The sequence below is a fragment of the Triturus cristatus genome, chromosome 8 (genome assembly GCF_964204655.1).
Source record: "Triturus cristatus chromosome 8, aTriCri1.1, whole genome shotgun sequence".
Lineage (NCBI taxonomy): Eukaryota > Metazoa > Chordata > Amphibia > Caudata > Salamandridae > Triturus > Triturus cristatus.
In genome coordinates, this window is record NC_140591.1 from 979,083,724 (window position 1) to 979,100,930 (window position 17,207).

The window sequence follows — 17,207 nt, forward strand, 5'->3', positions numbered from 1 at the left end:
GGGGGTAACGTTCTGGTTTGGGTTAAAAAGGCTCTGTGGAGCAGGTTCTATCAGGAGGAAAAACCAAAGCAGAACAACACTCTAGTGTATGGTTTAGGAATTATGTTATGCATAGATATAGTTTCTTTTGAGGTCCCCAGGGCACCCTGCTTTCACCACTTTTGTACATGTAACACACCACAAATATGGGAAATGCTCTATATTCAGAGATTCTCTTTTGTTTGATCAACAATTTCCAATTCGTCCGATATCTCAAGAAATGTGAACCTCCTTAAAGGCGGTCCTACGTTCAAACAGAATCTAGTTGTATCTTTGCGAGATGTTTACTAACTTGCCTTATATGCCAATATAGCATTTCTTGTTTGTTTGTACGTACGTCTATTGCACCCTATTTTAAAAAATGCTCTAGAATAATTAATGGCTTTCTCTATAGCTCAGCTGGTAATAATCCTGCATTCCTTGCTTTGGCTACAGTGCCCCCAGCTGTGATTAATTTGAAATGTAAGTGAATAAGTGCAGGAGCCTAATGCTGTTCTTAGAAACCTGCAAAGTAACAACGAAAGAGGAAGGGCAACAACACGACTGATCCCCTCGAGGGAAATTGTATAAACCAACGAAGTCAGTGTAAATCTCAAAGAATGCACTCACCATCCGTAGAAGCACCAGTCTCCAAGGTCAGAGCCTACCCAATCAATTACAGGGAGGAAAACAGACCTGCGGAGGTAATGCAGATTTTGTATGAAAAGCCCTCACTCACCAACCTGGTTGGTGACATGCTTCATCATCGGGCCCCACCGGGCATGGCCGAGTGCCATCCCAGTGTGCTGCAACGCCAGGTTACTGCGGAGCGGGGTTGTGTGTGGTGATAGTGAATTTAAAATTCCCAATTGAGTCAAAAAAGTATTTTATTCGTTTTGCTAATTGGAAAATTAAAACATAATAAAAAGGAGTGATGGTCAAAAAAATAACAGACCGGGTTCACTCCGTGGCGGTCAACATGTTTCTGCCTTTATGTGTAGTTTACAGGCTTTCTTCAGGACCAGAGTGGAAGTGTGGGTGCCCCGGTGGTGTGAACGCACTAAGGTTCACCCTCCCGTGGGCTGCTGTGTGAAAAATGATATGAAACACAGGGAAAAATCCGCCAAAAACTATAATGGTGGAGAGAAACGAGTTTACTTGTGAGGCTAGACTGTTCGTCGCCTCAGGGATCCCGGGGGAGAGGTGCGAGCAAATATGGCACACCGCCCTCGCTGCTCGGCACCCGTTAGGAACCTACACCGCCTCAAGCCACCGGGCTTGTGAGTGAGGGCTTTTCATACAAAATCTGCATTACCTCCGCAGGTCTGTTTTCCTCCCTGTAATTGATTGGGTAGGCTCTGACCTTGGAGACTGGTGCTTCTACGGATGGTGAGTGCATTCTTTGAGATTTAAACTGACTTCGTTGGTTCTTAGAAACCTGCCAATTCTGCTGTGAATTCTGAGAAAACTGAAATTATCCATGTTGGATACAACAACCAGTTCTCCGCCTGAGATTGGTGGCCGGAAAAACTTCACAACCGCCCCCCTTCCAACCTCCCCCCCAGAGTTGGAAGGAACTTGAGTGTTAAGTTTGACAATGATCTATCCTTCCACCAACAGGTCAGCATGGTCTCGAGGAAGGGGGAGGGGGCTTTATCTCTGTTATTAAGTCCATTAAAAAGTTCTTTGCTTTTCTTTCCTTTTCAGCAAGAAAGATGATTGTTCACACCTTAATCACTTCAAGACTTGAATATTGTAACGGTCTCCACTTGGGTTTACCTAAATATCTGACCAAGAAGCTGCAGGTGGTCCAAAATGTGGCAGTCAGATTGGCCCTTAAACTGCCTCGCAATAGTTCCACTACCAAGGGAGTACTGCAACGTCACTGGCTTCTTGTTGAAAAACTGAATTTATTTCAATCTTAAACTATTGTTTATAGGGTGTTTCATCAAACTGGCCCCAAGTTTCTTTCAGATTGATTTGTTACTTACTCTCCATATAGAGAGCTAAGATCTGACAATAACAAACTGTTATTGATCCCACAGTTTAGGTTACAAGCCAGGAGTGATAGATCCATATCTGTTCTTGGGACCAAGACATGGAACAATCTTATGTTCGCATGGAAATAAGCTCCCAAAATCAACACCAGAATCGGCTCCTCAAACCCTGGCTTTTCTCTCAGTCCTAATTGGTTATTTTCATGTCAGTTGATGTAGGACAAGTCTTCTTTGTTCATTGATTTTACTGCCGAGATGCCCTCCTGTGCTTGATAAATGTCTATTTCATTTATTCATTCATTCACTCTTTGTTCTTCGTTGTTTTTCAGTGTTGCATGGTCTGCCATATTATCTTAATCTACTGCCTTAGTGCTTTGTTGAGTATAGGTTTAACTGTTGTGAGTGCTCCCTAAGAGATGTAAGTACTGCAGATCAATGGTTTTGTTTAAAGATATTTGAATTAAAAAAATATGATTATCATCAGTTAGTTTAGAGGGGAGACATTGTTTACAACAAATGCAATACAACACATTCCATTACGACGTGGTTGTTACAACGACCGCATTGTTACATCGGAAACCATTACAACGCAAGTCATTACAACGCATTGGGGGCAGAAGATGTTGGATTTAAAATCCAATACCTTCCCTACTGTTGCACAGACTGGAGTTGGAATAGTATATTATACTATTCCAACATCCAGCGCCCCCTACAGCAAGTCGTTGTAACGACTTGTGTTGTAATAGTATGCGATGTAACAATGCAGTCGTTGTAATGACCGCGTTGTAATGGCATGCGATGTTTCGCATGCACTGTAACATTGCATATTCAGTTTAGAGTAGTGTAGGAACAGGAGTGGAAGGGTGGGGTTTGGCAAACCCAGTGGAGAGGAAGGATTTTGGACGTAGATACAGGGAGAAGATTGGGGAGGAAAAGTATTAGAAGAAGGAAGTAAGCAATGAGGATGAATCTGAGTGGTTGAGCTGAGGACTTTGTAAGAAACTGGAAGGGGTGGGGCAAGTGGGCCAGGGAGGGTGATGAGGGAGGGGGTAGTATACATGTGGAATCTGTGGTTTAGAGTGGTTATTCAAGGTTTGACAGTGTGTAGAGGAAGAGGTTTCACCCTTAAGTGAAATGCTTGATACAACATAAGGGGGTGTGGGCAGATGAGAGGGGGAGAAAGCGAAGTTGTTAAAAGGAGAAGTTGAAGATGGGGCGGAACCAGGTATTTGTCTTTGAGGAGTGGGGGAACTGTTGCAGGAAGTGTACTAGCACAAGATACATTTTCATTGGAAGGATGAAGCAACGATCATCAAACAAAGCTTGATTCTCATCTTTTGCCTGAATCGTGATCTTGCCAGTTGTTAAAAACTGAAATTGACAGATTGCTATCGAAACTCGTGAAGGGAGATAAAGATAGCTTTTTCCTGTAAGGTATTACAAGAGTCATTCTCAACTTTATGAAGGATTTCCAACCAAAGGGCAGTGTTGAGCATGAAAATGAAAAGGACTTTTTTGAGGTTTCTCTTTTGGATATTGTGACATTGGTCAAAAATCTTTTTCAGGGGATTCTCTTAGACACTTGCGTGTGAAGTTTTTGGTGGCATAAATAAATAGATATAAATCATATTAAAGGAGTAGCGGACCTGATTTAATCAAGTGGTTGGAAAGAGAGGGACATCAGAGTGGACCATCTTTCAGAAGGCAGAGGGGGATAACAGTGCTAAGTGAGCAAGATTGAAGGGAAAAGCGTTTTCGCAAAGGACTATCTGATCAGGAAAAAGGCCTGTGTACCAGTAGAACACAGAGCAATACAGAGTGTATTAACTAGAGGGCTCTCAGGCACACGTGTGTTACCAGGAGGTTCTGAGGTTGGGAGCCAGCAGGAAGGTGTGATAAGTATAAGTACATTGTGATTTTTTTTAAGTATCTTTGCTGGATTTTGTTGGTACACAATACAAAAATACACAGCATCACATTTTGCATCATTTATGACTGGGTCAATTAGATCTACAGGCTCACTTTTAACCCATTAAATGGAGTTATTATTCAACATTGTTCGCCAGCTCTCACAGGCTGAATTGCATAGTACTTTGTGATCAATATAAATGTGGTTTTGAGGATATGCATGGTGTATGCCAAGTTCCTAACTAAGAAAACCTTGGGGACCCAGCACTTATTTAATTTTTTTACCAAATTGAGCACTGGCTGTGCAGGATGCTGTTAAATGACAAGACAGAAATCCTTTGAGGGATGTTGAATTACTCTATGAGGAGTGGGTAAGGACATCACTTATTGGCTAAAGCTACAGTAAAGGCAGAAATGCATAACATCTTTGTGGAGCTGGCAGTAATAGCAGCAAAGAAGGACAAGATTGAGGGACAGGCAGGTGAGGAAAGGGAGTTGGGTGACAAGCGACTAAGGGCGGTTCATCAGTGTCTCAGTCATGCCTCTCCTTGTGTACATAAACAATGTTTTGTATTTATATGGATCTACATTGTCACCCCATGCACCCCACATTAACACAAACGTACTATCGATCAGTTGGTAAGTTTCTCCCGGATCCCATTCCACTAAGGAATGTTTTCACCTTAGACTTTGTTTTTCCACTAGAAAAACTTGGGATTTCTTTGGAACAAATGTAGATCTCCAAAAATTGTTCTAAGATGCAAATTTAATTCTCATCTTAGTGGTTCTGTTGATGGCCACATGCTACCATTGGGAGCCTGGAGAAACAATTTTTAGTCATCGACTTGAACATCCACAAGGTTGCCTCCTTAACCAGGATAAACAGGCCTCTCTAGTACATATGGCTCTATGTACTGGAACTACGTATTAACTGAACAACAACCTAACCATTCAAGGGGGAACCCATTTCTTGCAAAGATCTGAAATGTATTTGTGTGTCATATGTTCCACTCCTGTTGCTAATGCTTGTTCACCCCCTTTTATAAAGCACCCTGCTGTTAATTCCGGATCTGGTGTTCGCTATACAAAACTGCATAAATAAATAAATAGCTCCTGGAAAGAGCCTCGAGTCTCTGTCAGTGTTATTGTTCTCTATTGAAAGAGCCTTAGTTTCTCCTTCCTTTTTTGCCCTGCGGTGCCCACTCCTCCCCTTATCATCCACCCTCTGCTACCCAGTGATTAATTTGTAAAAAAAATATGTCTCTGGGCTCTCTTCGGGAGCCAGCTTGCACCAGCCAATTTCTCCTGTTAGCGTCGCCTAAAACAGAACCAACTACTAACCATGAAAATGGGGAGAGGATGTGGCTTGATGGCCAGAGCTGTCGACTTCGGAGCTGGGGAACCAGGTTCGAGTCTCAGCGTCGGCTTAACATCCTATGATTCTGGGCAAATCACTTGATCTCCCCTTCAATGAATGTGTCCTTAACTGGTGCTCATAAAAAACGCTGGTGTGCTGGTGCAGAGCTCTGGAAACCACAGGCTCATATTAAGCACTGCTGCTACCACTTCTTCCACCTTGTGTCACCACGGCTCTCAATGTAAGTGACCTGAGTGTTTTTGTTTTTTATTGAGCAGAATTATAATAAACACCATACATCATCAAAAATCACAATGAATATAACTGTTTATAACTCATAACATCAAATGCTTCTTCTTATCTTAAACCGGTGAATCAAGCATTTTAAGATTTCATCCTTTGAAGACGTGGTAAAGCCAGAAATTCAGCCTACTCAAAGTGCAGATAATAAAGTGCAGTGCTTTCGGTCCTTCAAAGTGCCAGATCAACTTAAAATATGAGAATTCCCAAAACATTATACAGAATCTAGTAACATGTTACATCTCAATAGAGAAACTAGTTAGTTGGAATATTGGATCATATTGATTACTCAGCACGGAGAAACATATACAATAATTATAAATTATTAGGCAGATTGCTAATCCTAAAATACATATTGAAGACCCCTCGGGCCATACATTATTTGTATTGGGAACCCCTGCCTTCTAAGGGCATAAAAAAGAGCATCCCAGTTAACTAGATTGAATGCTTTTTTCAGCATCGACCATCATTTTTAAAACGGGTAGTTGGTTGGTGTTAAAAAAATCAAGTGCTTGAACTAAAAACCCAGGGTTTGATGACATGTATCTTCCTGACACGAATCCCGTCTGATCTTGGTGGATCACCTTCTGGGCTACTGGAGAAAATCGATTCGTCTAAATTTTCATCAATATTTTATAGCCAACATTCAACAAGCTAATCGGCCTGTATGAGTTAACATTTTTGGGGTTCTTATATTTTTTAACGAAGCTGACTATGGTAGACTCTTTGAAGATAGATGGAACCTCACCCCCAGCTTTCACAAAGTTGAATAGCTCAGCCAAAAAATGTACTAGCTCCTCTGAAAATACTTTATAAACCTTGTTTGGAAGGCCATCATTGCCTGAGACCTTCCCACCGGGCATTGAGACTAGGATCTGGGGACCGGTAGCGCTGGGATCCGGGGACTGGCTCTTGAATGGATCATATCTTTTCTCAGCGATCGCTCTCAGGCTGTCCGCCTCGCTCATATTTCCTTCCCAAAATGAAACTGGCTTGTGGAGTGCCACTTGGCTCTTCTCTCTCACCACATCTATTTAATCTGTACCTACTGCCCCTGATCTGCTCCCTTGCAGAAAGGAAGATCGGCACCTTTAACTATACCGACGACCTCCAATTGATATTTGACATCAATCAATCGGCCTCGTCTGTTCTTAACTTCCAATCCGCCATGCAATTTATAAGCGAGTGGATGACCAGCAGCCATCTGAAGCTGAATCCTGATAAAACAGAGCTGATCCTTATAGGTGGGCCAGCCACCCTTGGAATTCCCAACTTGTGGCCACCCAAACTGGGACACCCCCCACTACCAGCATGTTCAACTAAAAGTCTAGGTATCACCATTAGCAGTGATCTGTCGGTGAAAGCCCAGACTGGTACAGTGGTCTCTTCCTGCTTCTTCCAATTGCGAAGGATCAGGAAGATTAGTAGATGTTTTACCATGGAAGCCCTGACCCAGGTTGTCTTGGCCTTAGTCATTTCTCGCATTGACTACGCCAACTTGCTTTACGTGGACATCCCGGCATATCAATTAAAATGTCTGCAACTACTGCAAAAACAGGTGGCCAGAGTGATTTACCACCAGCCCAAATGGCACCATGTTACGCCTTTAATGGTCAGACTTCACTGGCTCCCAGTAGCCAAACGTTGTGCATTCAAGCTAGGGTGCATCACCTTCAAGGCTCTACGTGGCAGCAGTCCAGAATTTACGTCCTCCCGGCTTCAGCGCTATGTTCCTCTCCGGGTCCTTAGGTCTTCCCATCTGAATCTGTTGGTCATCCCGTCGTCAAAACTGAAGAAACACAGGGGACTAAGATTTGCGGTCCTGGCTCCTCAATTCTGGAATTCTCTCCCTCTGGAGATTAGATCTCTGACCTCTTATGCTTTGTTTAGCAAACAGCTTAAGACCTGGCTGTTCCGACAAGCATATGGCTAAATCTCCTTTGCAGCAGTTTCTCCTGGACTTCAGCGCCATGAAACCATTTGGTGTACGTGCGCTTTACAAGAACCTTTAACATAACAACATAACACTAGGACGCGTTTGCTTTCTGTAATTGTAATTTCCACACTTAATTCTTCTGTCTGATTATTTGTTAACTGTTGAAGCTTGGTGCCTTCAAAATATTGACTTATCGCCTCGTTTGAAGCCATATATTTTGTTGCATATAACTCATGATAGTGATCTAAAAAGATTTTTTCAAACTTTTCCATGTCCGTAACCAAGACCCCTGTCTCTGGTTCCTCCAATTCTGTTATTACTGTGGCCTGCTGCTTAACTCTACTTGACCAAGCGAGCAGTTTCCCCACCATCTGACTCTCTTCGTATATACGCTGCTGGAACATACTTGAACTACTTATCTCTTCGAGTATAAAAAATTCTCTTAACTCCTGCTTGGCTTTGATTAATTGTTCCTCAGCTACAGTGACCTGAGCGGAGTTGAGGTAATAACTGCATCAGGTGAAATCCAATGCTCCAGGGATCGGAATTTATCAGGTGCATTAATTATCTCTAATTCCAGGCCTCTGCACTGAAAACATGGAATGACACAGGATTTGTACTTTTCACATCAAATTCTGCATGTGTCAGAGTTTAAAGAGCATTTTTCCCTTGTTAAATTTGTACAGGTTTGACCTGTCTAAATTTAACAGGGTAGCCTAATTTCATACAAAGTACAGGGTGTGATAAAGTCCACGTCACTTGTATTTCCCATTCCTGTGACCAAACACAGATCTGCACAAAGATTAGAGTTATCTGGAATACTCATAATGAGGGCCTCAGTGTGCTCTCTGTAAATTAACTCATGGCATCTCTGTCTTCCTGCGTACACTGCCATCAGGTAGTAGCCATTCTTTCTCCTAATTTGACTTGTTATTTTTTGTTGCCGGGTAGCTACACCCAGATCTGGGAAACTGGCCGCTAGATTTTTTTAAATCTACAAGGTAAAGAATAGATAGCGGCAATTAACTCTTTGTTACTGGATTTAAACATGACACTCCCAAAATAATTCCAGGCCAGATCTCTGACACATTTTCAAAATACTGGAATCAACGGGAGAGGAAGGGAACAATTCAGGAGCACTCCTACTCCCCTCGAATTAAATCAAACAATCAACAGTGAGTGTACCAAAAAAGGGGAAAGAGAAGAGCAAGCATGTAAATAATCACAGTAAGAGTCTACTGTAAAAAAATCTGCTAGGTTTTTAGAGAAGCCCTCACTCACCAACCTGGTTGGTGACATGCTTCATCATTGGGCCCCACCAGGAGTGCCACCCTAGTGTGCTGCGACGCCAGTTTACTGCGGAGCTGGTAATAGGTGTTCAGTGAAAAGTGAGCAGTGAGATTAAAAATGTCTAAATCGTGTCAAAAAATTCTTTATTAATTTTGCCAATCAGACATGAATAAAATATATAATGTGTAGGATAAAGAACTAAATTAAAAGTTCAGTTTTATCCCTGAGGGTGCGGTCAGCATGTTTCTGCCTATTTGAGTGTTAGTCAAGCTTTCATCAGGACCAAAGGTGTGGAGGTGAAACCCGGCGGCATGGGCGCGCTAAGGCCCACCCTAACCAAGGGTTTATAGTGTTAAAAATGTTAAAAAACACTCAGTGTAGATTCCTTCAACAGTAGAGAGGAACTGAGTTTATTCTGGTAAAAAAGTGACAAACAGTAACAAACAAACATAAAGAACAAAGAAGACAAAGAGAGTTTGGTCAATATGCTCTTAAAGGTTGTCACAGTTAAAAAACCATGCAGATGTGCTCTTCGTGGTGCACTTAATAAACCTAGCGTTTTTTTAGGGCACTTTGGCGCCCACTGTGCCATGGCTCACAAACTTTATTTTTAAGTCAGACTAAATCGGAATCATTTTCAATGAAAAATACTTATTTATAAAAATGTTTCTAATTTTCTAACTCTCTGCTTGTGGATTTTATTAAGTGGGAGTTCTCCACCTAGAAAGGGAAAGGAAAAAGGCATATGCCTGAATTGTATATGAACAGCATACTATTACTGATTCTGAAAACTTTAAAGGTGTGTAAATATAGCTCACAGTTATGTGTTGCAGACAAGCCCATAGAAATCTTTGCAATGGCTGGGTGTAGGCATATGCGATTAAAGATTTACATTTTGTTTTGTGACGAGGTGTCTCTAATTCTAGTTATGAGCATCATGGTTTGAACTGTGTAAAGGTTAGTTACAGCACTGGCGATTTAAACCCACCATGAATGTAGTGCATGCCTCCTATACATATGGGGAGATGATGCGGCCTATCGGCTAGGGCGGTCAACCTCAAATCCGGGGAACCAGCTTCGAGTCTGGGCAACGACGCTCAACATCCTGTGATTCTGGGAAAATCACTTTAACTCCCCATGCCTTATACACCAAGAATTTACAATGCAATAGGTCTCGCAACTGCGAATTTTGGAGCTATTGGTATTGTAAATGGCAATGCCTTTTAAAAAATTAAAAGCCATTGTTATTTACAATACCAAAAGCAACACCTATTGCATTGCATAACGCGGTGTCCGTGAAGACGGTGAGTGCAGAGCGTCACTTCCGACGAAGGGTTTGCATGAGGAGGGGAGAAGAGAAGTGACAACCCTGACCTATAGACCCCCTTTCAAGGGCGTTCGTCCGCTGCAGTGTCCCTTTCCCAAGCTGGGCCTGTGCTGTGCTTGCCCGGTGTGTGCATGTGCTGTGTGAACACCCGTGTGCTTCCAAGCACCTCCCACCGCTGGCTGCTCTCATGTGGCCCTGAGGTGACATGTTTCGGGCGCTACACAAGCCCCCCTCCCCCTACTAAATAAACACACGGCACGGGAGGTGCACAGCAGGGCACTCCGTGGCTAGCACGGGGAGGTTATGTTATCCCAAGGACTGAATGATGGCCTGGATTTAAGCATTCTGTTTACATTTTTTACAGGGTCAGAGTTCGTGGGTGTTTCTCCATGCAGCCATCTTCTTATGCACTGTAGCTGAGTGCAGCTGCTCGCTAGTGTCTACCTCAGATGCCCCACTGCATGGGGGTGGGTGGGTAAAAGTTCACCTTCCTGTTTTTGGCCAGAGTGTAAATGAAACCAAGGTGGGGGTTTTGTAGTGTCCCACGCCCGCCTCTTAACTATTCCCGACAGTCAACAATCCGATAGCAGGGCGAACAAAACGAACAACTCCCTAGAGTCAGTTCCTTTAAGGGGGTGATATTCAGTACCTCAGGGCACCAAACCGGGGAAACAGGTCATTCCGGGGCTTCCCCATACAAAACTGTTTTACCAGGGGGGGGGGGTTAAACAGAGCCCTCCCCCAATTGATTACACATGGGCCATCCTGACAGACCCATGTACCTACCAACAGTATGCGACAGAAGCGATCAGGTGAAGCACACAGGCTGCGTCCAAAAGGGCGGCCGGGTCTTACTGTGGGCAGTAGAAGAAACAATCTAGCAGAAAATCAATGTTTTTCAGCTTCAAGAGTGCCTGAACTCAAAGAAACACTCGGTGCTCTTAGGGGCATAAAGGGCAATCTCTCTGGAACACCTCGTGGGCCTCCGCTTGCCACTCGGGTCACTTCCAGGCCTGTGCTAGGGGGTATTTCAGGGTTATCGGTAATACGGGTTAGGCCTCGGGCGAAGAGATATAGGGCGCATGTAGAATAAACTATCACAAAAATGAGGCACCTCTGCTTTCACTCTAGATGGCCGGTTAACTTAGGCCCGAATATTTTAGGTAATAAAAAGTTCAACAATAAATGGGAAAACGCCGCATTTTAGCGATAAAAGGGGATTATACTAGTCCAAGATAAGTTGCTTATTTTCGCTTCGACGACTAAACCAACTTCCAAAACGTTTTCCTTAACACCAGATTAATACAGACTAAAAATACAACTGTACTTCTCTTGGCCACATAACAAAATATGCCACAATCTTAACAATATTCATCCTGGTACTAAAAAAAAAAACATTGTTGGGCTCTGTTTTTTGTTAATTGTCTCCCTTAGATTAATCCGCGTGCTAACGGTGCGAGAACTCGGTGCAGTAAGGGTTTGCTCAACTCCTTAGGTTTTTCGCATATAGCTTTTTGCAATGAAGTGTCCGTTTTTAAAATAAACAATTAACTTATTCAGAGCCCCATGGATTTTATGCATCCTTCTGAGAGCACATACTCAGTCCCACCCCAGACAAAATACCCGTCTCTCTCACACATCAGATAATTCCATTTGTATACCTGGACCCCCGCACACACCCGGTAAGCCAGCTCCGTTTCTGTTATCAGTATTCAGCCCTCTACCTTCAGCCTCCGTTTGCAATCCCTGCTCACCACCTCTGCCTGCGCCCTCTCTCGCCCTTCTCTGCGCACTCTGAGGCAGATACACTGAACTGCGGGACCTCTGGGCTCAAAAGGAGGCAACACATAACGTCCAATCACTGCCTAATCAGAGCCGGTGCCCAGCAGCAAGCAAGCAAGCCAGACCCTGAGGGCGGAGCCATTTGTAATGATTAGGTAGCGGGGCCCGACCAGAACATTCCCAGATAGTTTTAAACTGAGTGTCACAAGTCGTAACCTTCCTGAGTACTGTGGACGTTGTGTTGCTGTTTAGTAACTATGGCTGTGCACAACACTGCATTGTAAACTCGCTTTAGCAGCATGTGGATGAGCAAAACATTGCTTATGTTAGTGTGAGGAGATGCTAAAGGAGACATTGGCATGTGCGCAACTCATGGGGCGTGGGGGGTACAGTTACTAGCTCCGTGCACGCCCCGCTGCTATATTCACAACCATTTGCACTATTTGTATATGCCCGCTACCACAGTGTTCTTATTAGTTTGGTCGCAACCCATAGGCTGTAACATATATTTACAGTGTGAGCTTTAACCTTTAATGTACACTCACTATCACTGTGAGCTCAATTTGGGTGTGTGCACAGTACCACTGTGTGCACACGGTGAATACTTCACGTGTGAGGACAATTTTCAGTGTACTTGTGCTAAACGTGTGTAATTTAACATGAAGTACCTACACCCAGTATTCCTAACTTTTGATTTTCCTTAGACTCGGGTAGCTAAACCTTTATAAAAAAAAGAAGCTCTCCAAACAGTGCTTCTTTGTTACCGCCCTGTCGCCTTTTGGGACGGCCCATCCGGACTGGATCCTTTGCTTCATGGCTTGTTTATATAACGCGCCTCCTTTAGATAAGAAATTGCTTCACGACAGCCGTGAAGCAAAGGTTCCAGTCCGGATGGGCTGTCCCAAAAGGAGAAAGGGCAGTAACAAAGAAGCCTAATTTTCAATCGGAGGCCACCGTTTACCATAAACAATGACGCCATCCAATGAAAATGAGGGGCGGGGCTTCAAGCCCCCTTCTGAAATCTCCTCTCTCACAATATGTCTCACAGAGCGAGCAGCGCATGCGCACTGCAATGCTAGGCGACACCTAAAAATGAAGGTGTCCTTGTGTAACGCAACTAGTACTCGTGTAAAGTGCTCTGATACCCAATTCCTTTCGGTCAAGTTTGCGCTATATAAAATACTCTGGAAAAAAACACATATCTCCAACTCTAGACTGTCGACCAAGCGATCCCTTTCACTAATTTCAGCACATTGCACTCTTTATGCACTTTTCCTTATCAGGAATCCTAGTAAAAAATATTCTCATTTAGATGTCCCTACTGGAAGCTTTTATAATGAAAATCTGGGGGAGGGGGTTACTTGTAAGTAAGGTTCGTAATTTTCGGTTATTACCGATTTGTACATACAAATACTGACAGAAAAAGGTGTTTCAAGTCTGCATATTAAAAAATCGAAAAATATAGAAAATAGGTCATCAATTTGAATGCCACTTTTTACTGTCGAAGGAAGTAACAGGGGAACCCTACTCACGACGGAACCAGGGTAATATTTATATATAAGAAAACAATGGTTCCTGTGGATAAATAGAACTAATATTTGAAATACTTGTGCTGATTCGCAATAAAAGGACCATCTAATGTCAGAGGGCAAGAAAAACTTTCTACACAGTTTGCTCGGTATAACATATTTTATGAAAAAATAAATAAACAATAGGTACACTTCTTTCAGTCAAAAGTAGTACTGTTTGTGCATTGTGTCCCCAAGTGAAGAAATGGAACCAATAAGTGAATATACAAAGTGAATTATTATGTACACGGTTTCCATCAGTTGTGAAAAACGACCATTCTTATACAGTATTTTTACAGCTTCAGCTTTTATTGCGAATGTGCACAAGTATTTCAAATATTAGTTCTATTTATCCACAGGAACCATTGGTTTCTTATATACTTTTTACTGTTGAGCATGTTTGTCAGTATATCCGTGTGCAGATTCCCTGAATGGGAAGTTAAACCAGCTATTGGCTCCCAGCGCTTGTTTTGTTTCATCATTGCTTTTTCAAAACATTATTGTTGGGGAAGATGCTTGGCCCTCACCAATATCAATACACATTCATAAACGCAGCTACTAGGCCATCACCAATATAAATAAAATTAATAAAAGCAAAAATGACATATTTATTTGGTTTCAAAAAGCGCTTATTTCCATAGTAACCTGTTGCATAATGGGAACTTTGCATCCAGATATGTTCCTTGTCAAAGAGCAGAATGCCATCACTCACAGTGAAGGTAGCCAATGGATGATGTGAGCTGATTAACTGCCCCATGCTTTATGCTGTAGTGGGTGGAATTAAAAATGTTTAACAGTTCAACTCATGAAGAGGAGTGGCTGAAAGCTCCTATAATTAAGAATATTACATATCTCAAATTTTAGTAGTATCGAAAACTCTTGGCTATCGCCTGGTTTAGACCAGGATCAGAATATCTTAGATTGCTGCTGAGCACATGTGTTTAGTACAATGTTAATGTATTTAGGTGAATGTGTTGTGTTATATGGGTTCTTCATGTGCTAAAACCCGACAACTTTCCCTCTACAATTGCCCATGCATCAGTTAAATAAATGTGGATATCTACTTGCAACTATTTGCACCAAACACAATAAATGGACAAGCACCTATAATGTAGGCAGAATTAAATATGGAATAATAAAGTTGAAAATGTTAAGAGTACCATAAATGTAGGAGCCCTCTTGTTAGTACTACAGTTGTGGATTGGGCCAACAATGACAATTAGTTGCCGCTTTTGTTCTCAGTGGCGCTGCCAATGGAAACATTTGCCCCGCCTTCATGATGGACATGTGCCAAACAAACTGATGATGTGGCCGCTTGTGCTGCACGCAGATACCCATATTGTGTGTCTCTTTTTTGAGATAGAGTGTGCACTCTCAAGATTCTAATGTGTATTGTTTTGTCTTGGTGCAGGTGGAGGAGGGTTGGTGGGAAGGAGTACTCAATGGCAGGTCGGGCATGTTCCCGTCCAACTTCATCAGGGAGATTACAGGCGATGTGGACTGTGTTGGAATGCCACTGGATGAGCAGCACATAAGGCCAGGTAGGCAAGCAGCTATGGGGTCAACATTCATTCATGTTTTTATTGCTGATCAATTATCTCAAAGCTTTGGGTTATCTTTGTGTGTGACCTTGTTTTACAAGTGAAGTTTGGCTGCCCATTGGATAATTAGTGGATATTGATGTTGTCTGGCAATACAGCCTAATGTATGCGACAGAACCAATAACAATCCATGTTTGTTTAAACTTTTTATTCCTTTGTTACCAAGTGTGAAATGTTTGTTGAGTTGATCAGTTGTATGGAGATGTTATGCAATAAACTTGTCACTTCTCTGAGAGATGTTGAGTCATATTAGTTAGTGTCACCATTGAATACCTTTAGCGTACAATTGAACTGCCTATGAACGCCTGCACGTCTCACTGTGGTAATACTCAGTGGAATCGGCCATTATATTGTGTTAGTGTTCCTTCACTGTGGAAATATTAGCAACAGAAAAAAAACCGTTTCATATCAAGTAACAATAGTTCTCTCCACAAGTAGTTCTTGGAATACCTCTATTAGCTCATTAAAGGAGCAAAGAATTGAGTAACGTACCGCTGATATTACCTTTTCCTCAAAGTAGCCCGAGGGGGAGGTCATTGATGTTTAAGGATAAACTTACAAATAACTAGATGGATACTCTGTGAGCATTTAGTGGATAATAAACATAATTATTGGCATGGAAGAGCAGTTGCTACTGGTGACGGGGCAAAGTGGCAGGGCGGGAGGACAAAACAAACAGCAAAAAACTTACCTGACTGCCCACCTCATCGCCGCTCTTCTGGCTCCACTGCAGGTACAGGCTCCCAGACTGCCCTGCAGCCAATCCTAACGCTGCTCTCATGCATGAGAGCAGCATCAGGATTGGCCTGAGTGCCCTGGATATGCACTCCCAGAGAGACTGGGAGCATGTGCCTTCTGTTCCCAACCCGGCAACGCAGCTCGGGTTGGAGACATCTTCAGTGCGCATGCCGGTTTGGCCATTCTGAGGTGGCCGGCAAAACCCACATGCGCACTGACAATGGTGCACCTACAACTTCCCCTCGTGCCTGTCATCTCCATGGCCCCACCCCCTTGGCTCGACACTGGAGAAAAATAAAACAATAATAAACGTGCTTTATTATTGTTTTGTTTTTCAAGTTTTGCAGCTGCTGCTGCTGGCAGGTGAGAGACAAAAGTTTGAACACAGGTACACTTGCTTTTCACAAATAAAAGCCTAGAAGATGGAAAGCTGCAAATGGAATTTGGTCAAAGTATAATGCACTTTATATTTAACAAATTAAAGTCAGTATGCTATGGTATTGCAATGTAAACGTCTGCAATCCCAGTCTTCTTCCTTCTCTTCTTGTGTTCCTCTTCTCTAATATGCGTTGTCTGCAGCACAGAAACCTAGATACCAATAATTCATTTCTTGAACAGGTTGGTGTAGTCTGTAGATTCTTTTACTTTATGTGTTTTATTGTTTTATGTGATATCAGGAGGTGACACTAGCCTTGTACTACTAGTACTATGCAACTTTTAATGGTTTGAACTTTTGGACACTTTTATTAAAAAATCTCAGGCCGAAACCATGCATGCCCACATCCTATGAAGCATACTTCCAGGCTAATCTGAGGTTCCCTCACCTGTGCTCCACAGTCCTATCGTTCGAGGATTGGTAGGCCGAGACACTAGCATTGCAATTTTCAATCTGTCTAAATACCTTTGTTTCGTGGATCAATTAGGGCGGATGCAATTTTGTACCATTCAGGCAGTGAGCATTGCAGGTGAAAATTCGCCCAGGCCCCAGTGCCAGTGTGCTCAGTCAACGGTGCAAAGCATGTAATCTGGCCCTTGGTCAAATAGAAGGTGTTGGGCCACTGTTTGAAATATGGTCAGCTAGGCAAAGGGGGTTAGATTCGGGGAATCTGTCTTTGCAACTCCTAAAAGGTTTTTCTGGGAAAGTAAGTTCCTGGAAATAAGGTAGAAGAGCCCCCTGCACTTGATATAGTGATACATCTGTGTGTGGCTAGGCAGATCGCTTTTGAGAGTATGTGACCTAAGATACCTGTAGTAACATTTCTGTTTGTGATCGAAATTTTCGTCTTACCAGGCCTTTTCATTCAGTCTCTGGAATCATTTATTGGTCATTTACGGGTGGATATCACAGTTGCTCTTATACATTATATGTTCAGGGTAACTGATTT

General features: G+C 42.7%; 1 protein-coding gene across 2 annotated transcripts in view; it reads left to right on the forward strand.

The window, feature by feature from the left end:
• The window catches only part of SH3KBP1 (SH3 domain containing kinase binding protein 1), a 1,226,118-nt gene that overhangs the window by 656,797 nt on the left and 552,114 nt on the right, over positions 1–17,207 (forward strand). For both annotated transcript variants that reach the window (XM_085622521.1, XM_085622520.1), the window contains one exon: positions 14,895–15,024. In XM_085622521.1, the coding sequence (XP_085478647.1) occupies positions 14,895–15,024 (130 nt within the window). The remainder of the gene's footprint in view (positions 1–14,894; positions 15,025–17,207) is intronic.